The following is a 27,758-nucleotide window of genomic DNA, read 5'->3' on the forward strand; positions in this document are numbered from 1 at the left end:
TGTTTTAAAGACCTTTTAAAAACTTGATGAACAAGTCAAACACTCAGGATGGATGCGACTTCAGCTTCTTGTCAGCATGAGTGAGTGCCACTTACCTCTTCTACAACTTCCACTAAATTCTGGCCTGCCATGGGGAACTTCCTAGGCCCCCATCCCCCAGATCCCCAAGAGTCTGGCTGCTGTCCAACAACCACGCCTCAGTGATCAGTCCGACCCAGCCACCTGATGAACCCCAGTTTAGAATGGGAGGAGCTGCAGCCTGGAGGTGCCTGACATGTCAGCCTCTCAGAGAGATGCCAAGTGGCTGGAAAATGATGCCTTCCTGAAACCTTTAATTTTATCACCTCTCTCCTGGACCCAGGTTGGTCCCGTTACAGTGGCAGCACAACCTCCAGGCTGATAGACATTCCTTGGTGCTGAGAGAGAAGTCTCAGCTCATGGGCAGGCGCAAAAGATGCTGGAAGGAAAAGGTTAGCACCTTGCTGTTTCCCTTCTGTGCCTCACAAACAGAGAGATTAAAAATTAGGCTTTAGAGTCACAGAGACACTGACAGAGCATAAGGAAGGTTCCGGGGCTAGCAAGACCATCTGTGACTCATGCTAGTTAAAATGGATGAGGATATATCAAATTTCATCTCTCCTTGGTGGAGAATCTTTCAAAGCGTAGGTCATTTTAGAGGATCCGTCCATTCTTTGGGGAATTATCTGACTTCCAAACCACCTAAAATGATCTTAAAGGTGAAGTGGGCCTTAGCAGTGACACACCTGTCACCCACGTCAAATCTCGCCAGCTCCACCTCTCCAGTGTCCCTCATCCCAGTTCTCACTGGTTTCCCAGTTTCTGTCCCCCAGAGCCTGCCTGTCAACACTGCCCTCGGAGCTGGCTTCCTAAGACACACACCCATAATGGCCAGCTCCATGCTGCCCACAAAAGAGAGTCCCACCAACTATGGAAACCCACCGCAGATGCCATCCGTCTCTAAACGCAGTCATTTCCTCCCCTGGGCTCACAGGCCTCTTCATTCAGACTTGGAATCTGGCACGTTCCCTGCTCTGTCAGCTGCCTCCATGGCCTGCACCCCTCCTGTCCCAACCTCCTCTTCTCCTCTGCCGGCTGGTGGCATCCTCTGGGACAGGAGCTTCCTGTGTCCACCTGTGCATGTCACCTGGCTCCTAGGAGGTGGAAGGTTCTCGTTCTGCAGAGGTGGGCTGTTGGTGGAAGGGATATCTTCTTCTATTGGGGAGATGGCAGTCATGCTTTCAACTTCTCTAACCCCAAGTTGCAGGGCAACCCAAACCTTTCATCTGTGATGTCATCCTTACCATATGCTGGGTTCCTGGCAACCCTATACCATGGTGGAGCGTTTGGGTGCTAGAATTGCTGGGTTATCATCATCATCATCTGAGAAAAAAAAAAAAAGCCCAGAGCTCACATTTCATAAACTTTTGGGAAAATTCCAAACATACCCTAAAGCAGCGAGAATAGAGCGTTGGCACTACTCCTTCCCTTTTTGCTACGCATGGCCCCAACACATCACTGTGATCAGTGCTCCTTTGTTGACTTCCTGTCCTCGGTGTTTTTCTGGAGTATTTTAAGGTACATCTCAGATAAAATATCACTCCAACTGTAAATATTTCGTAAACAGTCCAGGTTGAAAGCCGAACTCTTCTGCCTGCTGAGCCTATGGCCACAGGCAGGGTAACCTCCCTGAACCTCATTGTTTACGTATGTAAAGGGAGAATGATTCTGGTACGTTGGTCACAGGGTCACAAAGAGGAGCAAGTGGACCACTCCATGGAAAACCCCTGAGGGCACATGCCCAGCTGATGTGCGGACCGGTCAGTTTCAGCCATCACATCACTCCCATTGTCCTTAGCATTACTGAATTTATACACAGCCCCCAGCATTCGAGACCTGAAAGATAAGAAGACGGGCGTCTATCTGAAATCAAGACTCTGGCAGCAGAGAGGGTCAGATTGAGAGTGGAAAAGCAGGAACTCATGGACCAGGTAGGAGCCTAGGAAAAGAATCCTGTAGAGAGATGAGGAGGCCCTCAACCAGCCAGGGACAGGGTGGAGACAGCGCACCCAGGACATTAGAGCAAAGGCCACCAACTAATGGGCGGTAGTTGGAGACGTCCTTCTGCAGTTAAATCGGGCCAAGTTTAGATTCTGGTGGCCTGAAGAGAGTAAGTTAAAGGGGGAGGTGGCAGGAGGGGGTGGCGAGTTTCTTCCTAGAGTCGCTATCTCTGTGGTGCTGACGGGTGGCATCCCACAGTGGCCAACCTGAAAGGGAGCCTTGGCACACGGGGCTGTCGGTCCTGATGGCTGAGCCTCGACTGGCCTTCGTGCAGCAGGAAGCTGGTTTTATTTTGGACTTACTCACACGACTCCCTGCAAAAGAGTCCGGACCAGCCTGCCCCGTGCGCTTTGTCCTACCCAGCCCTGTCACCTGGCCTCACTGCCAAAGGAAGCCCGAGCCTTCTCACGAGCCCCGACAACAACTTTGTACACAACAAACGTGTGCTCATTGTGGTCAATTTTTCTTAATACAGAGAAATGAAAATGGAGAAAATGAAAATAAGCTCTAACCCTACTTCTCAGATAACCCAGGGTTATGATATAACCCGTTATTTACATTAACATATTTTACATAGATGTGACCACACTAAATATGGAGTTGCTCTGCTTATTATGTTAGGAAGAAATGGGAGAGGTGATCCGTCAAGGATAAGCTGGGCTTCCCTCACCATCCCTCTCCTGATGGACATTTTGCTCCAACTCTTGCTTTTAAATTGCAAGTAAGAGACTATCAAACTTAATTCCATTCCTTTGATTGTTATTAAAGGCATTGTTGTGCCTTATGACATAAAGAGTCAATTCTTCTTTCCAATGTGAACTGTTTATCACTGGTAATGAAATAGCAGTTGGAGGGATGTCACTTCCTGATCAAGTGATGACAGCTAATAAATGAACACAAAGTGTTTGAATTAGGAGAGTACTTTCACACCCCCAGAAAATCAATGCATCTAGCACTGAGCTGGTCTTAGGAAAAGAGAGCCAGTCAACTCTTGTGCGCCTTCCCGGAAGAGGACCTAAGAGCACCAATGGGCTTGGCCATGGGAACATTTTAATCTGATCAAACTCCTACCAACTTGGAGGAACTATGCAGGACTCCTGCTGGCTGGCTGACATCCACACAGTCCAGAGGTGGCAGATTCCGCAGGTCAATCTTCAGTAGTGCTTGCAGAGGACAATAATAAAATTGAAGAAGAACTTGTAGATTTAAAAGGACTTAAAGGTATAGAGGGGTGTGTGTGTGTGTGTGAATAGCAGACAAAATTATGGTGCCAAGGGATGTAAAGTTGGGTGAAAACTAAAGACATGTAAGGAAGTGCTCACTGTCAGCATCAGGATCAGGGTGGTGGCATTCGGGGAAGGGCAAGGGTTAAGATGGGGGCTTTGGGGTGGATGGCAAAGTTCTATTTCTTGACCTGATACTGTTTTATTTTATAATAAAACGGTTTAAAAATCCAAAACACAAGAAATTGAAAAACGAACTTCAAAAGCTGCTACTGCTGTACTGCATTAGTGCCCCTCCAAAACCCATGTCCTTCCCTAAACCTAAAACGTAACCTTACTTGGAAACAGTTGTTACAAATGTATCATGATGTTGTCCCATTGCAGACAGCTATAGGAGATCAGACTGGAGTAGGGGGACCTCTTGATCCAATAATGACTGTCCTTGTAAGGAGAGAGAAACAGAGGCACAGGGAAACCACCAGGTGAAGGTGGACCATGCAGACTCTGGAGTGACCTGTCCACAAGGTTCATTGGGCACTGTCAGCAGCTGCCAGACACTAGGGTAGAAGCCTGAGAAAGACTCTAGCTAATCCTTCAAGAGGGCCCAACCCTGCTGTTTTGATTTCAACTTCTGTCCCCAGAACTGCGCAATAGTATATTCTTGCCAGGCGTGGTGGTGCACCCCTCTAATCCCAGCAACTCAGGAAGCTAAGGCAGGAGGATCTTAAGCTGGAGGCCAGCCTCAGCAACTTGGTGCAGACCAAAGCAATGAAATGAAACCCTGTCTCAAATTAAAAAAATAAAATAAAATAAAAGAGCTGGGGATAAATTCTTGCTCTTCTCAGCCACCTAGTTTGGTGGTACTTTGCTACAGCTGCCCTAGGAAAATGATGTACTTCCCAGATGTTACCATGTGCTCATAATTTTTAAAAAACAAAGAACGATTAGTTTAGCTGTGTATGAGTAATTTTTCAGAGAGTGTTGTTTCTACACTGGTGTCCATATGCAATTATTTACCTGGTTGTAGTTAAAAACCAAATAAAGTTTTATTTCTGGGATATTTTTTTGAGGTGGGAGCTTGGCAGAACACTGATCTGCATTTCCTCATTCAACCATGTGCATCTCCACCTGCCATAGGGTCAACCCCCCTCCTGCTCTTTCCTGCCTGGAAATGCCGGCTGCATCTCCGGCGCGCAGTCCTGCTTCTGATATCTCCACTCACATCGCAGGAAGATCTGGCTCCTAATTCCTTGGGCTGTGAGTTGCTGTAGTAACCCACTGGTTCTAACTCGTCACACATCCTCTGACCCCACCATCACGGAGACCAGCCTCTCCCACCATGAGCAGAGGGCAGTCAGCTGCTGGGCCCCAGAGAGGCCACGTAGAGACAGTGAGTGGTTTTAATTAATTGTAAAACAATATCCCAAAGGTTTCTTTATGCACGAAGCAGAAGTCTAATTGGTGCTTGTGCAGCACCACAGCTGAGATCCGGTTCCTCATCAAGGGCTCCAGAGAGGAAGGAGCTGTCCTGTGCTCTGCGGCTCTGTAGCATGGCATGGCATTAATGCCAGGCATTAAACAAGGCCCTACCCAGATGTCAATCATCTCGCCCTCTCGGGGCTCTTAGTCAAGCAAGGGGCTCATCTTTCTTGTTCCTAGCATGAGTCACCAGGCAGCCAGTATTTGTTAAGTGAAGCCCTGTTTGAATTCAAAGGTCCTAGAACTTCAGAACCCCAGAATCACTGGAAATGGACAGCCTGCTGGTCTCAACAGAGGGGGCTAGGGTGAGGCCAAACGTCACTTCCTTAGAGCAGCACACGTGACTTGGATGCAGGCAGCCAGCCATCATATTTTGAGAAAAGCTCATCTAATCACAGAAGCATTTTGAAGTCAGAAACCAAGTGTGTTCTGTTATTCAGTTCCCCCTGGGCCATGGGCCACACACTCTTCCTAGTCCTGGAGAGCAGAACCAAATCTCCTATGGCCAACTCCCTCGTGATGTGGAGATGAAGATGCCTCCATAGAGCGCCCACTGACCAATGGAAAGAATGGAGATGGGCAACACATTCCTGCACCCTGTAGTTCCCACCTGAAGGCAGTTTGCAAGAAGGGGCCACTTGGCAATGTCTGGAAGCATCTGGAGAGCAGAGGCCAGATTTCCTTTAAACATCCCGCAATGTATAGGACACCCCACAGCAAGGGGCCATTGGTCTCTAAATGCCCATGTTCCTGGGAGAATCCCTCAAGAGGGAATGATTTGCTGGTCTGTAGCCTGGTGCCCAGCATGCTCCAGACTTCACTCCTCTCCCGGGCTCCATGACTCTCCCGATCCCAGGCCCCTCTCTTAGGATAACTAAGTGCACTGAGCACTACCATGGTACAGAGATGGTCATGGAGCCCGAGCCTTCCTATCCCACTGTCTAACCTTGGGGACAGGCGAGTTGGCAGCCAGTAACATCACTCAGCTTCACTCTTCTTTCAACTCTCCTTCATGAGCCACAGACTCAAGAAAAAAAGGAGGGATATTTTTATGTACCCCCGATTGACAGCCTGACAGACTCCCACACAACTCACGGGGTGGATGCCATGAAATGAGATGATGTATATAAGGTGCTTTGCTTGGTGATGCACCTGCTGATTCCTAGTCATATGTCAGCTACTGTGACAGTGATGAGCAACATCCTCTGTCACTCTGTGGACTCGCCACCCCCGCCCTGTCCTCTGTGCTCACCTGCAGTGCTCACCTACAACCTATGGGAAGGTGGTGACTCATGTTTTATGCTCTAGGTTCAGAGCCTGTAACCCTCCCTGTCCTCCTCCTCCAAGTGGGAAGATCAATAGAAACCCCACCCCCCACCCGCGTTAGCCAGCTTGGAGGGGGTGGGGCACACAGCCAGCCTTCTACAGGAGCGCTTTGGTCACAAATGCTTCTTACACAAACAGGATCTCTCTGTATTTCTACTCTGTGCTTTAGATCATTCCACGGTTCCCAGGCAACTTGCCCCAGACTCTGCCTCTTGGGCCACCTGTAAATCTGCACCATCACCCGACATTTGTCCAAATGACAGTGAGGTCTAAGGGACATCATCCACAGATCTCAGTTCCCTTCAGTACTAAAATGCTCCCAAATCCCTGTAAGTCAGCCCTCTTTTTCTAACCCTAAAGGAAAAGTCACCTGTACCCTCCAAACTGTCCTTTCCAAATATTATTAAGTCTGACCATCATTCTCTTCAAAGATGGGCACCCACTCAAGAACCTACAAGGCCTTGAAGGGTCTTGGGACTCCTTACAATTTGTTTTAACACTTTCCCACAAATTCTCACATTTGACAATTCCAGATGAAAACTTCAGCCATCATTGACAGTGATATTGTTGTTAATCTGCAAATAAACAAAACCAGCGCCACCTCAAAGCAAGGCAGTTACGTCAGGAAGGAACTAGAATCTTGCAAGCAAAGATGCAGCATCTCTTGCCCTTTTTTTTTCTCTAAAAATTCAAAGCAAGGGGCTGGGGGCGGTGTGTGGCTCAAACGGTAGCACGCTCCTCTGGCATGTGTGTGGCCCGGGTTCGATCCTCAGCACCACATACAAAGATGTTGTGTCCGCCGAAAACTAAAAAATAAATATTAAAATTCTCTCTTAAAAAAATAATAATCTTGCTTTCCATTCTGTTCTATTAAAAAAAAATTCAAAGCAAGAATGAGTTTGACATATATTTTGGAAGTTTTCCTCTTGTACAATTGAGGGGCAGTGGATCTTGGGTTTTATTAACCCCTCAACTCTCTGCACAGAGCAATATTTCCTCAGATTATTTCTGCATCCTTCTATTTGGCTGGGTGACAGACTTCTACTCCACCTTCAAGTCCCAGAATAAATGTCACTTCTTCTCAATAACTTTCTCTGATTTTCACCCTTACCCCATCTCAAACAGGTTACCTCCTCTTCTGTGCCCAATACACTTTCAAGCATCTTTCTTGAGATTATACAAAAGCCTGGGGTGTAGCTCAGTGACAGAGCACTTATCTAGCATGCAGAAGGCCCTGGGTTCCATCCCCAGCACAGTAAATACAAAAAAAAAAAAAAAAATGGTACAACTGATATTCCTCTTCAGGTCTTTCTGAGAAACTGAGCAACTCCAGAAGAGGCGGCACCACATCCTCCTGCCCAGGCCTCATTCACACGTGGGAATTGAGATCCATTGAGGGGCCACTTCAGTTCTGTTCAACCATCCAAATCCAACACCGTGAAACACTGATAATAAATACAAACACCAGAGACAATTCACTAGATTCTTTTCAGCTTTTGCTTTAGAATAGAAGAGGATGAGAACACACTCTGGCTTGGTTGTGGACTAGGTAGACCTCCACGGGATGCTCTGGCTTCGGTTCGGTGTTCAATTCATTTGAACTCCTGGTGACCACGATGCAGGACCAAGGCAGACAGTGTCACCCAGCCACCCAGGACCGGAGGTCCAGGCACTCCATCCAGACCATGCTGCCTTGCCCTTTTTCCTCCCTATGTCTGACCCTGGGGAAAATCCTCCTAAATCATCCCCATTCATCATCCTGCTACCAAGTAGAGACTTCTTTTCTAGCAGCTTCCTTTCCGTTTCCCTTCCTTTAAAAGTGATAGCTCACCCAGTCCTGGTCCTGCAGGGATGGCTAAGAGAGGCAATTAGGGTGTCAAGTGCAAGGCAGCGATTGCTCTCAGGTGCTGACCCTGCATTACATGGCCCTGAGAATGGTCCTCTCTGTACACATTATGCCTTGGTCACACCCCTAGGCCCAGCCTAGTCCATGCCCTGCTAAAGCTCCCTATGCATCTCTTCCAAAAAGGAAATTATGTTCGAACCTTTTTCTCCCTTGCCAGTGGGTCAATCCATGGACCTGACATCTGTACATTTCTAGTTGCTCTTCCATCAAAATATTGGAATTTACTTACATTAAGACTCCCCTGGCTACTTAGCAGTACCCAGAAATTGCAGACCCCAGTCCTACTTGAAATGAGTATTCCTTTCACAAACACCCAAGCCCTCCCGGAGATGGACATCATGGATGTGAGCCATATTCCACAGATGACTTTGGTAGATGTCCTTCTCAATTAGGCTGTTGCTCATTTCTTCATTTCCAACGCTTTTAATTTATCATCTGATCGGCCCGGTGATCCGTGGAATCATTCATCATTATTTTTTCCTACTTTAGGTGGCTATGCTTATTACCATTAGTAACACAAGCCAAGGGCTGTGGTTATTAAGTGGTGTCATTTGTTCCCTAATGACTCTGCGCCTTTCACACCATGCAAAGGGGAAACTGAATATTGTGAAGCATTAAATGAGACCCCAAAGACTGAGCATCGTTAACCAGCCCTGTTGCCCAAGAACGAAGAAATAAACCATGCAGGTGGATGGGAAATGGAGATGAGTATTTCGGGAAACTCTTGGGAATATAGTACCAAAGGCACTACATTCCTACCTTCTGGGGCCAGCAGACTTTTTCCAGCTCTCTTTTGCATCCTGCTCCCTCAGCTTGGAGTAGCTTCTGTCCCCCTAGGGCCACAACTAAATCCTATTCATTCTTTTTTATAAAATTTATTTTAGTTAGGTGTAGATGACGGCAGAATGCATTTTTATTCGTTGTACACAGTTCAGCACAACTTTTCATTTATCTGATTGTACACGGTGTAGCATCGCATCATATGTGCAGTCATACATGTACCTAGGGTAATGATGTCCATCTCATTCCGCCATCTTTCCTGCCCTTTGCCCAATCAAAGTTCCTCCATTTCTCCCATGCCCCCCACCCCCAATATGGATCAGCATCCACTTATCAGAACATTCAGCCTTTGGTTTGGGGGGATTGGCTTACTTCACTTAGCATAATATTCTCCAAGATCCATCCATTTACCTGCAAATGCCATAATTTTATTTTTTAATGCTGAGTAATATTCTATTGTGTATATATACCACAGCTTCTTCACTCATCTACTGAAGGGCATCTGGGTTACTTCCACAGTTTAGCTATTGTCAAGAGAGCTGCTGTGAACATTGATGTGGGTGCATTACTATGGTATGCAGATTTTAAGTCTTTTGGGTATAGACTAAGGAGTGAGTGAGACATCTGGGTCAAATGGTGGTTCCATTCTAAGTTTTCTAAGAAATCTGAATACTGCTTTCCAGAGTGGTTGCACCAGTTTGCAGTCCCACCAGCAATGTATGAGTGTGCCTTTTCCTCCCACATCCTTGCCAACACCTATTCTTATTTGTATTCTTCATAACTGCCATTCTGACTAGCATGAGATGAAATCTTAGTTTTGATTTGCATTTCTGTAATTACTAGAGATGGTGAACATTTCCCATATATTTGTCGATGCTATTCATTCTTTAAATTCCAGCTCAATTATCACCTTTTCAGACAAGCTCTCCATGGTCCTCCCAACCAGGTCACATCCCTCATCTGCATTTTCATAAAACCATCCTAGCAATTATGAGGTGTCATCTTACAGTGCAGTCATTGTTGGAGCAAGCCTGTATCCCCAGAAGACCGTAAGCTTAAGGGCAGGGAGTCTTGCTTTCCACCACTTCCCATGGCTTAACACTGAGCATGCTCAATACATTTGTTGTATTTAAAAAAAAAAATCTAATTGTATCAGTCAGTATCCCGAAAGGAAACAAGTGGCACATTTAATTGGGGTTGGCAAAGGTTTTTTGTTTGTTTTTAAAAAATGAAGGGGGCATTTGCTGAGATGCTTCAGGGCTACTGAGATGTTTGTAAATTAGCAATAGTAGGAAGATCTCACCCATCCCTTGGCCCAAGAAGCACAGGGAAGAAAACGTATCATGGGATTCCAGAGAAGGAGCTGGGACCCAACAGGAGCTGCAGTTGCAGAGGGGCCTAGGTACTGCCAGAGACCTGGCTCAAGGCAGGGACCAAGAAGGAAACTCCTTGACCTTCTTCTTGGCCTCTGAGCACTTCCAGTGTCTCTCAATAGTCAGAACCAAGTGGAAGCCAATGGACAAGAGACCCAGTAAAATGTAGGGTTTGTATGCGAGGCATCCCCCAAAAGCTCCTGTGTTAATGCAGGAAAATTCAGAGGTCAAATGGCCGGATTGTGAGAGCTGTCATGTAATCGGTCCATCCCAGGTTGGATGGATTGACGGGGAGTTAACTGCAGGCCGACGGGGTGTGGCTGGAAGAGGTGGGTTGTGCCCTGGAAGGGTTCATCTGCCTTGCAACCCCTTCCCCTTTCCCTCTCTGCTTCCTGGCCAGTGCTCCCTCTCCCTTCCTCCCTGATGTACTGCCTCATCTTGGACCCAGAGCAATGGAGTTGGCCCATCATGGACTAAGTCTCTGAAAAACGTGAGCCAAAGTCAAATTTCTCTCCTCCAAGTTGTTCTTGTTAGGTATTTTTGGTCACAGCAATGCAAAGCCAGCTAACACGGAGTCCACAGAGAAGCCCAAGAATGGATGAGGAGAGCAATACCCTAAGAATAGGTTGCAGCCCATGAACCCTCGTTCTGACTTCTGGAGACCCCTTCTCTCCTAGTTCCATTGTACAGAAAAATAAGTATGGCGATGACTATGTCCCTGTTTGCATAATGTAAGCCAGTTAAATTCTCAATGACTGCACTGTAAAATGACACCCTGAGAATCGAGCACCCCCAGACTTCACCGAGAGCATGCTGACCAGTGACACTCGGTCAGCCGTGCCAGGGTGCAGTACATCAGGGCCAGGTGAACAAATCAGGCATTCTGCCTCCATGAGTCCAGCTGCACAGTGAAATACTTTTAGATAAGCCATCTGGAGAGCCTCTGTGCTGGGGAGTGTCTAACTTTAACCTTGAGGGACTCGGCTGGAACTGTATGTATGTATGTATGCAAGGAAGATGGGCTTGGGGGCTAGAGTCTCTGTTGGTGGCGAGTCTAATGGGAAGCCAAATACAAGAGACAGGAGCTCCAGGAGGTCTGCAAAGGCATTCCCCACAATGCACTGTGAACTAGCTTCTCTAAATCACCATGACCCAAGATCCAGGGCATCTGCCAGCCTTTAACTTTCCCCTGGGCTCTGGTCACCTTGTTCCCTCAGCTTGCGCTACTCCTGGTTCTCAGGTGCTGGGCCTGTTAGGGATGGAGATGGGAGAAGAATCTTTCTCAGGTTTCCATGGCCATCTTCTCATTGTGGACTGGCTTATTCAGTAAGTCGCCCACACCCAAGTGGTACCGCATTTACTAAGGTGATGTCTGGTGACCCTGGGGGCTTCTCCTACCGCTTCCTCTTTCCTAAGCCCCATATGTAGGCGTTTTCTGCCAGATGCTTTTCCCTGGCTGGACACGCAGGACCTCAAACACAACACTGGACTTGAATTCGGTCTTCTCCTCGGAGAGAAAACAAGGAGAAAGAAAAGGAAAAGCCCCGTGCTCCGGTTCCGCTCCCAGCTCCTGCACCCAACAGCTGCGCCCAGCTCCTGGAGCAGCCCCTGGGCACCCTTAGGTAACGCACATAGCATCTCGAAACCAAGGGTTCATTGTTCCATGATGAAGCTCAAAGACTACCACAGGAGCACTGAACAGATGTGGATTACTGTCATCGTCATCATTAGCGTTGCACAGTGACCAATCCCTTACTGGGCACCCCATTCTGCCATGCCAGGCGCATGGAGTGCCACCGCCTCTTAGCCGAATCATCCTCAGTTCTTTCTGCCCTCTGTCTCCATGGCCAGTCATCAGGCCCTGCCTGTCCTACTGCCCAGTCACTGTGTCCCACAGCCTGACCTGTCACATTTGCAGGCCCCCAGGGTAGAGTACAATGGGGGCTCCCAGCCCTGGCCAACCCCTTCTCTCCCCACCCTTGAGTACCACCTGCACCACCAGGACAGATCTCGCTCACATGGTGGGAAGTTCCCACATGATCTGGAGGATGCTTGGGAAGAGAAGTCTGGGAGCCCACAAAACAAGAGTAGGGTTTAGAAGTAGGTCCTGGCTTTGGGCATCTGTCCCTCTGGCCCTGCAGAGGGGTGCCCAGGTCTCAGAGTCATGCAGAGCCCAGCTGGAGCCCACCCCTTATTAGGTGGCCCTGGGCATACTGTGGATGAGACATCCCATAAAGAAAGACTTCAGGGCTCTATAGAGACCCTTCGGAAATCCAGTAGAGGGCGCTGGAACCTCAGGCTTTCTCCTGATGCAGCTCCTACAGGAGAACAAGATGCCTGGTCCTGAGCAGACAGGGGACATTTAGTGCCCGTCAGTCTCCATGCGAGTCTATTGTGTGGGTATAAACCTGTGATGGGCAGATTCATGATCCCCAAAGAAGTCTACATCCTCATCCCCAGAACCCATGACCTCACAAAGCAGATGGGATTTTTGCATATGAGATTAAGGATTTGGAGATGGGGAGGTTATCCCGGATTATCCGTCAAGCCTCCCAAAGGTCCTTAAAAGAGGAAGGCCAGCGAGTCCAAGTTGGAGAGATGACTTTGAAGACAGCAGGAGGGAAGTAGGAGCAAAGGAATGGGGGTGTTCTCCTGGAAAGGTCAAGGAGATGGATTCTCCCTCTACAAGAAACACAGCTTGATTTTAGCACAGTGAGACCATATCCGATTTCTGACCTCCAGAACGGTAAGAGGATAAATTTGCATTTCACGCCATTATGTCAGTGGTAATTTCTTCCATCACCTACAGGAAATGCAGTTTTAAATTTTCTAGTAGCCACCTTCAGAAAAACACAAAAAAATTAACTTTGATATATTTTATTTAACCGATATGTTTAAAATCTTACTTCCATATTTACTCATGTTGACAATTCTTACTGAGATCTCCTGTCTGTTATGATTATGAGGTCTCTGACATCTGGCCTACATGGTACCCATAGCAATTGGTCCTCAGCACTGGTCAAGTGCTCAGTTCCTCGTGTGACCAGTGGCCACTGGATTAGGCAATGCAGGTCTACTAGGCTTTTCTCTTGAATGTAAGCAGAAAAGTGCTTTAGGAAATTCTGTCTAGCATCTGCAAGGGAGACAAGTCTCCCAGTGTCCTACTGAGCTTTCTGGAGCCTGTCACTCATGTCTGGGTGATGTCACCCACCAAGGTCCACCAAGGTACTGTTTGCAAATTGGTGACGTGAAAGCAGTCTCTGTTTGCAGAGCTTCCCCTGCCAGAGAGCAGTGTTGGGGTGCAGCCAGCAGAGTCCTGTCCTGGGTTTTGTCCAGTCCAGAAAGGGGGAAGCCGCTCTCTCACTTCCCACTCGGTTCCCACCACCTTCCAGATTACGGCCAGAGGCAGACCCCTGGGGCGTTTCATCTTTTCTCATCTATAAAACACTGATGCAGGTACTCACCTAAGGGCTTGGGGTGTGGATAAAAACGAAGTAACACAGACATGCCACACTCTGCGCCCCATAGAGAATGGATAGCAAATGATGGTTCTTTCCATCTAAGTTATCGAAGGAAGATGGAGACCTCACAGTGTGATTGTGATCTCACTAATTAAGGGATCACTTGGAAATGCTCCTAGCCCTTGATCCCCTTCCCACATAAGAAACTTCAAGGAGTCAGTTCATTTCAGAGAGAAGCATCCAAAAATATGCAGATTAGAGGCGGCCATGCAAGAGGCTCCCCCCCACCCCAGCATCATGATAAGCTTTTACTGGTGAGAAAAAGCTTTGTTTCCCTGGGCTCCATCCTATTAGAAAAACAGCTTAAAAATTGCTCCTCATCTCCCTGGAGTCTCCAGGTGCTTAATGACTTGCCACAGTGATAAACAACTGGATTCTGGGAGCCATTAAGGGAGACATTATCTACCTCTTTCCTTTGCCTTTGAGAATCAAATGAAGCTGCTTAGTCTGGGTGGAATTGGGGGAAAGCATTGGTTTTGAAGTCCAGCCAATCTACTTAGAACCACAGTTCTGTCCCCAATAGCAGGTTTGCTTCTATTTGGGGGCAGTTTGCTTATATATATATTTTTTTTTTGTTGTTTAATATTGGTGTACTTAGCTTACAAGATATTTTATAGATAAGATGTTATAGATAAGAATTATGTGTATAATTCTTCCAAGGTAAGAATATTTTAAATACAAAAAGCATTTGTGACCTCTCAAATTTGTGGGGAGGAATCTGTGTGGCTTTGCCAGGTCCTTTGGCTCTTACAAGACTGCCATCAAGATGCCCGTGATCTCACTTAGAGATCTGACTGGAGCAGGCTCTGCCTACAAGCTTCCTTAGCAAGTGGGCCGGATTCAGTGCTTGGAGGATATGGAGCTGACTATCTCAGTTCCCCATTGGCTGGAGGCTGCCCTCCGTTCTTTGCCACAGGGGCCTCTCCATGGGGCAGCTCAGGACTTTGGCTGTTTGCACCACAGGAATGAGGAAGGGAGAAGAGACCGCAGGATGGAAGACAGTCTCTTGCAGCCTGACCTTGGAAGGGAGATCTCCCTACTTTTTGCTGTGTTCTCTTGGTTAGAAGCAAGTCACTCTGACCAGCCTGCCCTCAAAGAGAGGGGCTTACACATGGACATGGCAGGGAAGAGGTCACTAATAGCCACTTTAGAAAATATCACCCACTGTTTATAGATTCTCAGTGAGTGCAGTTGGCCCCCTTCAACCACACATTTGTCATCCACAGGTTCAACCAACCTCTGATAGAAAATGTTCAGGGAAAAAAGTTGTATGAACATATACATTGATTTTCTTGTTATTATTCCCTGAACAACTTTGATTTCTTGTTATTATTCCCTGAACAATACAGTAGAACTATTTATATAGCATTTACATTGTGTCATAAGTAATCTAGAGATGATTTAAAGTATAAGGGAAAATGTGCATAGGTTTTATGCAAATACAGACTACACCATTTTATAGAAGGGGCTGGAACAGCCACAGATTTTCTTACCAATGGGGAGTTCTGGAACCATCTTCCACAGGTATTGAGGAACAATTATGGTAACTTCACGGTAAATGTGAAGGCACTTCAGAAAGCTATGTCACCGCAGATATAGAATCTACTGGATTATGTATTAGGGTCAGACAACTGACAATCATATGAGACTGTCTATAAAACAGGTTGATTCTAACCAATGCTAAGTTATCCAAAGACTGCATTTAAAGAGGCATTGAGTTTATATTAAATATTGATTTGATAACTTGTTACCAAATAATAATATTTGGCCACTAGTGGCCAAAGACTTCTTTCCCCTACATTAGTTTTCATCATAGATCCGTGGCCCCTTCCTTGTTTAGAATAGCCATGTCTTTAAAGAAACGCATGTGAAAATGTACATGTAGTTTTTCTCATTTTGCAGTATTACAAAAGCATTTAATCCTGTGTGTTCTTGATGATTAGCTGTGTGTATCTTTATATTCCTTAACAGCTCCGTAACATTTCTATTCAGTAGATAAATGAAAGAGCCACTGTTCACTTAGACACCGTCTTACTCTGTGATAAAAGTTTCAGAGATTTGCCTTTAAAAGCAGTGCCATGATTGAGTAGCTTTTATGTGTTATTTCCCCCTATAAATTGAATTATGTCTTTAGAATGAAGTCCCAGAAAAGCAATTCAAATACAAACATTTTAATGGCTCTATCAAATTTGTATACAAATGAGTAGAAGGCTTGGGTTGCTTTTTTATATAAGCAAATGCGGCTCCATCAGCCACAGGCTGAGCTCCTCAAAATCAGGCACCATGTCTTACTTTTTATTTTTTTTTTAATCACAGCATCTAGCCTAGAAGCAACGTTCACTGAATATTTGCAGACAGAATGATTGAACAAAAAGATGTGAAAGTGAGAGATTTTGAGAACAATGTTTAGGCCAGATCTATTGTGAATTTTCTTTTTTAAAATCAAGGAATGTTTTGTTTTCATGTACCCAAGCAGAGACCTGGGTTCCCTGGTGCCCTTTCCATATCTCATTGAACCCTCACAGCGCCTCCTACAGTTCGTTTTCTGCACAGCAACAGAATGAAATAAAACCATGGGTCTGTGCCCCACCCTTGCTTTTTCAGAGGGTCCCCTGGAGACATCCTTTGGTTTGACATCAGAAAGGAAACAGTGGGTCATCTTTTCTAGAAATACTCAGTCTGACTACTGGTTCTAAAAGGAACTCCTCCCAGGTGAAGGCAACATGGAATTGTCTTCTGAATGCAGTTCAGACCCGGATAATGGGTTTATTTAGCCCAAATTATAAATCTGAATTATATTAAGTAAACAGGGCTTAATCATACTCAAAAATACTTTTATTGCTCAACACTTAGTCGGACTAATTTGCCCTGCTATCCTGCATCATATAACTCTTGGCAGTCCGGAGAACATTCCCAGACCCTTTTGTAAAAGAAATTTTCATCTAATTATTTCAAAAGCGCCCACCTTTTGATTTTAGATGGAGGAGATTCTTGTAAAGGAAGACCAGAGCGCGTGAATGACACAACCAGAAATTTACTTGCACCCCAGGGTCCAGGAGACGTCGCGGGTTCCACCACCGAGCTTGGACTGCAGCGCCCCCTGGTGGGAAGCTGTCGGTGTGACCGTCCAGGTCCCCTTTCACCTGGGCAACGTCTCACCTAACCAGAGCTTGTTTCTTCTTACCTTGTGTCTCAGGTGAAGGAGGCCATGCAGCGGATCCACGACCGAGGGAATATCGGGAAGTTGATTCTGGATGTGGAAAAGACCCCGACTCCACTGGTGAGTGTCAATCAGAGGAAATCTTTCTACACAAGAGATGAACCCAGGGCCAGAAGGAGCACAGGCAGCTTGTGGGCTGGAAGGGGCTGGGTATCAGACACCCTCACAAATGGGCGCTCCTGGGCACCGAGATGGGGGCTCAGGAGGAAAGTCGAATGCCCCAGCAAGAGCAGGTCAAGAGCAAGCCAGGGCACAGACAGGAAAGGAGAGGAAAAGCAGACCCCACCCCCACCCCCTACCCCCACCCCTCCGTGAGCTCTCAAGAGGGGAGGATTCCAGGGATGTGGTCCAGGAATGTGGGTTTCCCATATTCCTGGACCTGACAGGTTGATGTGTCCACCTCTGAGGTGTCCCCTTCTGAGCCTCAGAGCTGCATCAATCTTAAGAGAAAAAAAAAACTAACATTCCACATTTTAGTCAAAGCGTGTATTTTAAGAAGCATTTTGGTCTTTACAACCATAATATAGTTGAGGTCTAATAACGATTATCACTGGGTGAAGGTCAGTTTAATGAGAGGGCATTTTGTGATATTTCAGTGGCTGAAAACAATATGGATAGCATTTTGCAAAATGCTAAGTCCCAAGGCTGTTTGAAGGTGAATGAGGGGATCAGGTTAGGAAGGAGGGGCTGGGATTCCGGGTCCCCTGTCCATGACACTGTGGCCTTTCAACACAAGAAGGAGTCTACTTCAGCACCATTGGTAGCAGGAAACAGGCCTCCGAGTGGTCAGGAATGGCTTATCGCTTTTGAGCAAGGTAGTTGGCACTGGCTGTCCCAGAGGCACTGCTGTCTATACCCCAGGAGACGGGGTCCCAGCTGGCAGAAGCCCCGCTTCACCCCAGCTGGAGCTGAAAAGCTCACCTTTCAGACCAAGAGCTTGGGACCTGCACCCATATATGTCATTGTCCTTGTTTTTGAACCTCAGGCAGCTTTTACCCCTCAGCCCCAAAGAAACAGAGATGTGGAGAACGGGTATTGGAGTGTCTTGGGGTTTGGGAGGAGACCACAGTCCTTCCAGATAGAGGACTGGACTTGAAGGGGAGAGAGGGTGGCATCAGGCTCCACAGAGGGCATCCCGAGATCTGGGATGGGCCCCGCAAGGTCACCGCTAACGCATGCATCTGATAGAAAAGGAAGCTCAGCAGGTACTGGTGATGGGGACAAGAAGCGCTTTCTCTACCTCTGGGCATGACTGCTCTCCAGGAAGCCCCACCTGCCTGGCTTCATCAGATGCTTGGGGAAGGTGAGGGGTGGGTCACAGAGCCCCCCTGACGGCCTCCATTGAATTACAGATGGCCAACGACAGCACAGAGACCAGCGAGGCGGGGGAGGAGGAGGAGGACCACGAGGGCGACAGTGAGAACAAGGAGCGGATGCCCTTTATCCAGTAGCCCAGGACCAGACAGGAGGATGTGAAGGACGGTTTGGAAGAAGAGGACCCGCTGCGAATCTCTTCTCCGCCCCAGTGAACACATGCTGTAGTCCCTGCGTGTCGTGTTCGTCTGCAGTCAGCTGAGCTAAGAAGCTGTTGATCGCTGTTGTTTTTTTGGAATTAAGTGCCAAGCCCATTTCCATGCAGTATTATGTCCCTTCCCGATCCGTGTATCACACTCTCCCTTCTCCCTGGTATCCAAACCATCCATCTTCAGGTCCTTCTTGATGGTTCTAGAATAGCCTTGCCAATAGCCCACCGGCCCGACACCTAAGAGACTAGATGTGGGCAAGGATGACGAGAAGACAAGTTTGGACTGAAAGGTATCGTCACAGAGAGCTGTCCGGGTCCTAGCACTCTTCGGGCCAATGATACTCTTTGCCATGTCTCTGACCAGAGCACTCGCCAATTTGGCCGTGGGAGAAAGAAGGTAGGCCAGGAGAGATTGGCATGAGCCTATGAATTTAAAAACTCTCCAAACAGTACTTTCTCCTCTCTCCCCTTTAAGAGGAAAACTTCCCGACATCCATCCACTGTCTTAAGGCCATAGGTCCGAGCCACTCTCCTCTAACCTTCTGTCACTGGATCCTTTCATTGGTTCTCATTCATAAACACAGGGAGGCTGGTTCTGAATTTTTCAGGATAGAAAAATGGGTCATCTTCTTGTACTTGAAGACCAGCCACAGAGATTTCTTCTTTGAGGCCACATCTCATGAGACAAAATGTATATGGCTGTGGGGAGGCTTTAAGAAAACTCACCATGTGTAGGACTCATTCAAATGTCACCGAGATTCGACCGCGTTTGCATACTCACCATCGGCATGACCAACTTTTCTATTTTCCATTCCTGGTAGCAAGCCACCACCCTCCCCCAAGGAAGAGCTCCCTTGTAGACCATGTTTGCAAAACTCTTCTCTCTTGCCAAAGCACGTTCCAACAAGCGACCACTCTAGGGATGCAGAAGGTGGCTGTTCACTCTATGCTGCCAGATGTGCAGTTTCCTCCCCTCCAACACAACAGGGCCATGGTGCCATCCTGCAGGGCCCTGCTCCTCAGGAACCAGGGACCAAACTGCTTGATTGTATACCCTGTCCAGCTGCCAGCTCCTCAGCTCCTAAGAAACTCCACCCACTACCTGCCCATTTGACTGGGCTTGAGAGGTGAACACACGTACCCGGGAAGCGGCCTCCCGCTTCCCTTCTCCCAGGCCCAATGATTCATCCGTCACTCACAAACCACGCTAGAAACACAAGGAGCACAGGCAACTGGCTTTTGCTCTGGGGAAGACCTAAGGGGGTTCCCACATGCCCAGTTCTTCCACCAACAAGCTCGACAGCGGACCCACCTCTTCCCCCAGTGACAGGAATGGGTGCGCTTCCAGTTACCTGCCGAGTTTCCAGTTTCTTTGTAACACTCGTCACCCCACTCAGCACGTTCTGTTTTTCCTAAGCTTGTGATGACTTATGCCAAATATCGATCTGAAAAGGGTCTCTCCTGGTGGTGAATGCATGTCAACTATGAGGACAGGAAAGGGGGTGGCCATCTGATAAGTCAAGGGACGAGAGTGTCCCTAGAGGGGACACTCATGTCACCACCTCTTCCTATCCCAGGACTCGGCAGTTGTCCAGTCTGGGGCCATCCTGAGAACAAGTGTTTACCTCTCTTAACTGGACACTGTACTACGGGTCATGTTTCTCCCATAACCAGGCTGAAAGGGGCTTCTAAGGGACCACTGTCCAGGTGAGATTCCTAGGAAGCAGGGCAGAAATGGCATCTTCCAGGGCTGGAAGAGCTGGCCCTGAGGGGGCTGTCCTCCTCCGGGGGGAGGGAACCTGGCCTCCAGGCATCCTTTGTTATGTCCAGAAGAGAAGCATGAACGTCATCCTTCCCACATCTGTTCTTTTAGCCAGTGAAGTCAATCCAGCCTCCCTGTCGAACCCGTTGGTTAAAACCCTCTCCTCTCGGGACACGGAGGGAGGAAGCTGGAGTTTGACCGACCGTGTCAGTTTCTGCTGTGAAGAATGGGGGAACATCTGCTGGTTCCATGGACTCCCATTTTAAGCACCTCCTCCCCCGTGTCCTGGTCGTTTTTCTGAAGGAAGAGTGAAGAAGGTCTCGGTTTGCCTTAGAGGAACCGCGAAGGCTTCTCCCGAGTGAAGCGTGGTGGGAGCGAACAGAAGCATTGTCTAATGTGTTTGTGGCTTTAGAGCTTTTGTTATATTGTGCCTACAAAGCAAATTATGTTTACATAAAAATACAAATAAAGTATTCAGCATAGCATAACCTCTTCTGGTATCATTTAATCCACAAAAACTATTTGGATGAGAGCCCCGCTCTTATGACGGAAAGATGAGTAACATAAAATGAAAAAAAAAAAAAAATCAGAAGGCAGCAGGACAGCCTTCAGTGAAAACGGGAAAGCCCACAGGGAAAGTGGGGGCTGAACTGAGACAAGCCTTTGAAAAGCCATTTAGATTTAGTGTAAGTAAAGGAGCCAATGCATATGCTAATTAGCTTGATTTAGCCATACACCAAACATCCTGATGTATGTGATGAACATATTAGATTGTTTTAAAAATTTTTTAATGAACAAAAGAGACTTTCTGGTTCCCTCAAGGCAAGAAAGTAAAACTACTTGAAAAAAGCAGCATTAAAAACAAAAACACTTTATTTCCAAACAAAAATTCCTATGTAAACGAAACCAGTGTATATTAAATTACATGATGATAGTTTTAAAACACTTAACAAAGAGGTGATGTTAAAAAAAAAATCGTGAGTGGATGATGGTGATGATATGACTAATAATAAAATGTAACAGTAATTACCATCACAAACATTTATTAGGCACCCACTGTATGCTGCTGGAGGAGCTGTGCGTGCATCTATTTACTTACCCTCCCAACAGGGCTAAGAGGCAAGGTGTGTCATCTCACCCACACACAGAGGACAAGACTGAAGCTTGGGACCCAGGATTTCCCAAATTCAAGCCACACACCTTTGCCACCAGAATTCACGCTCTTAACCCCACACCTCGTTGCCCTGCCTTTTAAATAAGGGTAAAATACAATGCACTTCAAATTGCCATGACTTGCTCACTAGAAATTCTCCGGGGATTCTGTTTCCCTATTTCAAGGTTATTCTTCCATTTGTTTTGCTTTATAGCAACTAATATCAGTCGAGAAGCTTCTTTTTTTTTTTTTCTGGCCCTCTATCCAAGTGTCTGACACATCTCAACAATTTCCATTTTCATGATCTACAATTCTCAAGGTTATCAAAGAGAAACAGAGGTAACCATTTCCAAGGGCTAGAACCTCACGAAAGAGGAATCCATCATCCAGGAGGCTGTACTGCGTTTTACCCTATTTCTCTGCAGGCAGCCACACGTATAAATCTGCGTTTTCAAACCAGAATAGGGAGCGACACTGTCGGTGAAATTCTTACAAAGTCACTGTACTAAAGGTGTCCTCCTATATTCTTTCTCAGTGCCCGTGTTCTCGGTATAAATCTCTTGGCTGCACAGAGCCGATACTGGTGCACTGCCACATTTAAACACAGCCCAGAAATGAACCCGGAATAGAAATTGCAATCTGAGCTCGGGAAGGAGGCCTGCTAGCAGTTGGAAGCCTTTTTTTTTTTTTTTTTTTTTTAAAGCAGTTGGGGGCGAGGTTAGGTAGTAACGGAGGGCGGCATTTCCAAAGCCATTTGGGGCACAGGGGAACATTTGTGAAGAGCAAGAGGTGAGCATTTTGGAGGGCATATGTAAGGAACAAAGAGAACAAGAATCCCAAAATCTTGAGGATGGAGGGCAGTTGGGGAGAGTCTTTTCTGGAAGTTGGCACCCAGGTCTGAGGGTCTTGGGGGCCAAGCAGATAATCTTGGGCTTCCAGGGAAGGAATAAGGGTGTGCAGAGGCATGACATGAAGCCCTGGAGCGTGAGGGCAATGAGTTCAAACTCGGGGTTTAGTGGGAGGAGGGAGCCGAGGGGAGCCCACCGGTGGTCGAGAGGCAGGCACCAATGCCCTGGCTGCCCTTCCCCTGGCGTGGGTCTTCCAAAACCAGACACGGCCACAGAGATGCGGAAGTAAATAGTGTTGGGAGGTGAACCCAAGAAGCACAGGCCAAGAGTGGGAATGAGCCCGACAGGGATCTCCAGAACAGCTCGCCAGCACAGGACACTGCGTGATACCCAGATTTGTCCCTCTGAAGGTAAGGAAGCTGCTGTGCTGGCCCAGTTCCCACACGACAGATGACTGCCCCCAACAAGGTGCTGACGCTCTGCCACTCCAGTCTTGCCTCTTGGATTTTGCTGTGGCCACACAATGGCTGCAGACAGAGGCACAAGGAGCCACAAGCCCGATGGGAGGGTGAGGGGACATAAGCAATGTCAGAGCATTTGTAACTTGTCTGGGGAACTCCTTCTTTAACATCAAGGGGGAAGCTCTTGAGGATTTCTATAAACTACACTCCAGCCTTCGTAACAACTGCCCCACTGCCCACTCGGCTGTCCCACTAGCGCAGGCCACCCGCTTCCTGATTTGGGTTCTGTTCCTTGGTCTCTTACATACAGCCTATTTTCAGTTTACTGGACACAGGACCCTACTCTGAGTCCTAGAAATGGAAAAGAAAATAAGACATAGCCTGTCCCTTAAGAAATTCTGCAGTCCAGAGCCCTGCTATCTGATAGAAATAACGTGGGCCACATACAAATTGTCAGTCGTTTCCGTCATCACATTAGTGGTGACATGTGAACAGAGACCAACTTAGTTTTAATAGGTCCTCTTTAATAACAGTACATAAAGAATGTTACTTTGATATGTAGTCAACAAAGATAATGAGACAGTTTACATTCTTTCATTTGCCAACTCTCAGGTGTGCACTTTATATTTACAACCCTGCTCGACCTGGATTAAACACATTTCAAATGCTCAGCAGCACCCATGACTGGGGCTACCATTTGGACAGGCAAGGTCTAAAGGAAGGACAGAAATAGACCCCAAGGCTTATTTATATTTAATGACATTATATTTAATGTCAAGGATACAATGTTAGGGACGAAAAGTAGGGAGGGTTCAGCCCCATGAAGGAAGGGATGGAGAGGAAGTCCTCATGGAGCAGGTGATGCTGAGGGAAACTTGAAAGAGGTTCTTCCTGCATCCATCCTAGTGTCTGGCATGTGGTGAGCCCTCAAGAATCATGAGCTCCTTTCCCTGCTCCCGAGGGCCAGTGCTTGGGAGAATGAGGTGCTTGGAGAATGAGATTCTTGGAGGAAGAAGCTCAGTAGCTTCTTCCTCCTGCTCTTGTTAAATAACAGAAAACACACAGATCCCAATATTTGCTTCCAGATTTGTTTATGGGAGAAAAAAAAATAGTGTTTTGCATCCTCTGCCATGAGCATAATGAGCAGATCTCCTGTTGCAGCCAAGCAAAGATACTGGGAAACATGTCCCCAGAGTGTTCAAACTGGCACCCAATCATACAAAGGAACATCTCAGAGAAGAGCCATGGAAGCCCACAGCCGAGGCACATGTACCCACCCACACACAATGATTAAGGTCATATGCCTTAGGCTCTTTCAAACCAGGGGACAAATTAAGGCATGTTGCTTGACATCTGAGCTTTCTCCCATTAAAAAGAGATGACTAATAATGTAGATGTCAGAGTTATTGTGAAGAGCAAGTACTGCATTATACACATAGCCTGATGGAAACCATCACTCTCAAGTTTCATCCCAGAAGCCAGATCACAGATCATGAATGTCTTCAAATAAGGTTTTCCATTCCTTCAACAAACACAGATCAAATGCCTAGCATGTTCCTGGCATAATAATTTTAATGTTTTGGTAGCAAAAATTAAAAATGCGTAGCTACTGATATCCAGGAGTTTGTGGCTCAATGATGTGATAATGAATTATCTCTTGTGCAAATGATAATGTATTTGTAGAGCTGCCTTGACAGAGCTTGTGTGAACTGGGTAGTAAAGAGTATGACCATACTTGATGAAAAATGCCCATCTGGGGCATGTGTAGAGAGTTCTCTAGGAGAAGTAATTATCTTCAGTGAGGAAACTCAGGGCAGCTTTACAGTCCCCTTAGGTATTGCATCCACCAAGAGACTGATATTCATGGATTTCCATAATCCAGTCCTATCACTTTAAGAACTCTAATTTTATATTAAAGACAAGACGACTAAGTGATGATTGGAGAATGGTCTCAAGTAAGAAAACAACGTGGGAAATTTTTCCAGGATGAACACTATTTTACTTGGCCTAGCCATGAGAGGCCAAGAACAGAAGTGGGTACCATATTGGAATAACTGTTCTTTGGCTGTTTTCCCAAGGTCCATCCATAATCTACTTGGCCATGAGTTCAGGTGCCACGGAATTGTCATGAGTGGAAGAAAAGGAACACAAGGACAGTAAAACAAGGCGGGGATGGTGGGGGTGCAGGCTTTTCCTGGAGGTGTGGGGAGTCTCCTCCATGAGAGGCCCCCAGAAAATAAACCATCACATAAGGGAGTCAGAACTAACCCAAGACAACAACTCACGTGGCATGGTCACTGACACATTCAAAGACTGGAATTGTTTTCAAAAGCATTGCTCTAGCTCAGAGTTAGAGTGAAGCTGAATCAAGACAAACCATAACACCAAAACAAAAACTAACATTTACTGAGGACTTTCCGTTTGCCAACAGTTTTACACGTACCCCCAATGAAATGCAACAGTACTTGAAAAGTGGGTATTGTCCCTATTTACATATAAGGATGCTAAATTTAAGGGACGTTAGTCGGCCTGTCTGTGCACATTCACCCAGGAAACAGAGGGCTCTTGTTTGGAGCACAGGACTCCACATGACAGAGATTTCTTCCCAGCAGCTAGTGAATATGGAGGCCAGCATTTCTACTTAAGCTCCCAGCTCCTCTTGGCAAGAAATAACTTCCTTCACTAATTCTTGTGTTCTCAGGAAGGCTGATTAGCCAGCTTATGTCACATGCCTGTTTATAAACCAATCATTGAGCTGAGAGATTGGCCAGTCTGGAAAAGGTAACTGGCCATGGTAGGGTCAGGCAACCTGATTGACAGCCATACCAAAACCATGTCAAGTGACAGAAGCCAGACCCTAATAAGAAGGGTTGCTGAGCAGTTAGTCCCATGTCCACTCCAGCTAGAGCATATTGAGTGCCCATCGTGTGTCAGATACTGCTGAAGCTCTCATAGCAGCCCCATCGATGCCCACCCCATGTGGTCTTGGTACACCAGAGCTCACCTGCAGCTGTAAAAGGTTTCTGGCAGGGTGACAGATCCCACTTTGAGCACTTGCATTGGTCTCTTTCTGTACCTGCAGGCTTACTCCAGCCTCAATGACACAAATGCACAAGGGTGACCCAAGCTAATGATGGCTTGGGGGTGGGGGATAGTAACAGAGATGGGCTCATCCAGCAGATAATGGAGCTGGTGGATAAATGCCCCAGATTCCTGTCCTCGTGGCACATTGAGTCTGAAGCATATGGTATCTCCTGCGTGCCCTTGGTGGCATCAATCCCAGGTTGCCCACAATGTCAACACCCTCATTAGGGTCCTTGCTGACTTATTTTTCCTTAACTCATTCCCCCTTTGCCCTGCTCCTACTTCCTGAGATCACCTTTGAAATAAACCACTTTTATCCAAGTCCTCGTCCTGGAATCTACTTTCGGGGAACCCAAATGAAGAGAGCATTTCACACGTGCCGACTTGCTGACCATGCACACAACCCTCTAAAGTAAATGCTCTATCCCCATTTTACTGCTGATGCAATGAAGATCAGAGACGTTCAATAGACTATCCCAAACGACGCAGTTAACTGCATTTCCAGCATTTGGGCCCAGAAATCAAGCCAATTTCTAAGGACCAACTCACTCAAAACAGACATTACCACTTAAGTTGGAAAAAATTATCCAAAAGGCTAAACCAGTGTCATAATTAAAATGACTTCTGGGGCCAGCCCTTCTCACTTTTTTCAAAAACCTTCCCAGAAAGTGAGAAGGGATTATTGCTGTTTTTCCAGCTCTGGAGAACTCTATCCAAGGCCAGCAGGAGGAAGCCCAGCAGCCCTGATGAGTTAAAGGGCTGTGCTGGGGACAGGGATCAGGCCAACACAGGGACACCAATACATGTATTTTCTTCACCTTTTGCAAAAGCAGCATAAATATCTACTTTCTGAACCCAGGCTGATACCTAAGTTGACTGTTGATAGTAGCTCTGATGATGGCCTCTGCTTAGGAGCAGAAGTCTGGATATCTCCAACATTGCTTTGAGACTCACCACCTAGCAAGGCAGGACGTCAGTGCCACGTCAAACTGACACTAACTCATCTAGTTAATTCCTTGCACTAAGAGTGTGTGGAATTTCTCATTCTTACCCAGAAGCTGTCATTTTCTCTCTCCCTCTCCCCACTCTCTCTCCATTAAGGTAAATATTATGGAGGAGATTTGATTCAATTCTGCAAATATTGACTAAGCTTCGGCTATGTGCTTTGGCTAAGCTTTGGCTCTGACATGTTGTGAAGGATTCAGAGATAAACACAGCCTGGCTACTGCTGGCCAAAGGCCCACTGTCTAGAGGCTGGTGTGAGACAGGGACCTCAGTCACCAGGAGAGAGCTGACAGGGAGAGATGCAGGGGTTCTGGGTGCAAAATTAAGAGATAATGCTGGAGCAGGTTGTAGGAAAGTCCCTGTGATATGGAGGTGGAGTAGACTCGGTTCTCCTGCCAAGAATTGACTGAACTCTATTTATAGCTCTGTGATCCAAAGCAGGGACTCTGAAGACGGAGGGCCTGGGCTTGAATCCTGACTCACAAACCAGCTATGAGTTTTGAATCTGAGTCTTTATCACCCCTCTCCAAAGTGTTACCACGTTGTGGTGTCCATTAGAGTGAGAGATGTAAAATGGGTGCCTGGCACCCAGGAAGTGCTTGTGATTTTGAGATGTTCTCTCCATGGTGCCTCATTTTCCTTTGGAGCATGGCCTTGTTTCTGGCATCTTCTGTGGGGGTTCTGCTATCAAGGTGTCCTCCCCATCTCTGGGCTCATGACCCAAGGAAGGCCAAATAGATGTCCCCCTCATCAATGCAAGCTTAAGAAGAGAAATGCAAACACAGGAGGATGAAACCCATCCATTCTGAAAGTGGTACCCAAAGAGACCCCCAAATTCCCTAATACCCACACCCCCAAAGCTGCTCAAGCTTAGATCCTCAGAATTGAATTTTATGTGCTTAAATTAGTCAGACCTGGTTTCTGTTGCATGCAACCCAAGAACCCTATCTGGGAAAAAGAGGGCCTTTGAACTGCGCGCCTTGCACAACTTGGTTGCGTTATAACTGGGGTGA

General features: G+C 46.9%; 1 protein-coding gene across 1 annotated transcript in view; it reads left to right on the forward strand.

The window, feature by feature from the left end:
- Positions 1-20,682, forward strand: part of Vat1l (vesicle amine transport 1 like) — a 140,188-nt gene extending 119,506 nt beyond the window's left edge. The window contains exons 8-9 of the mRNA XM_005318452.4: positions 16,884-16,967; positions 18,260-20,682. Of these exons, the coding sequence (XP_005318509.2) occupies positions 16,884-16,967; positions 18,260-18,358 (183 nt within the window). The 3' untranslated portion in view covers positions 18,359-20,682. The remainder of the gene's footprint in view (positions 1-16,883; positions 16,968-18,259) is intronic.
- The last annotated feature ends 7,076 nt before the right edge of the window (positions 20,683-27,758 follow it).

The sequence above is a fragment of the Ictidomys tridecemlineatus genome, chromosome 15 (assembly GCF_052094955.1).
Source record: "Ictidomys tridecemlineatus isolate mIctTri1 chromosome 15, mIctTri1.hap1, whole genome shotgun sequence".
Lineage (NCBI taxonomy): Eukaryota > Metazoa > Chordata > Mammalia > Rodentia > Sciuridae > Ictidomys > Ictidomys tridecemlineatus.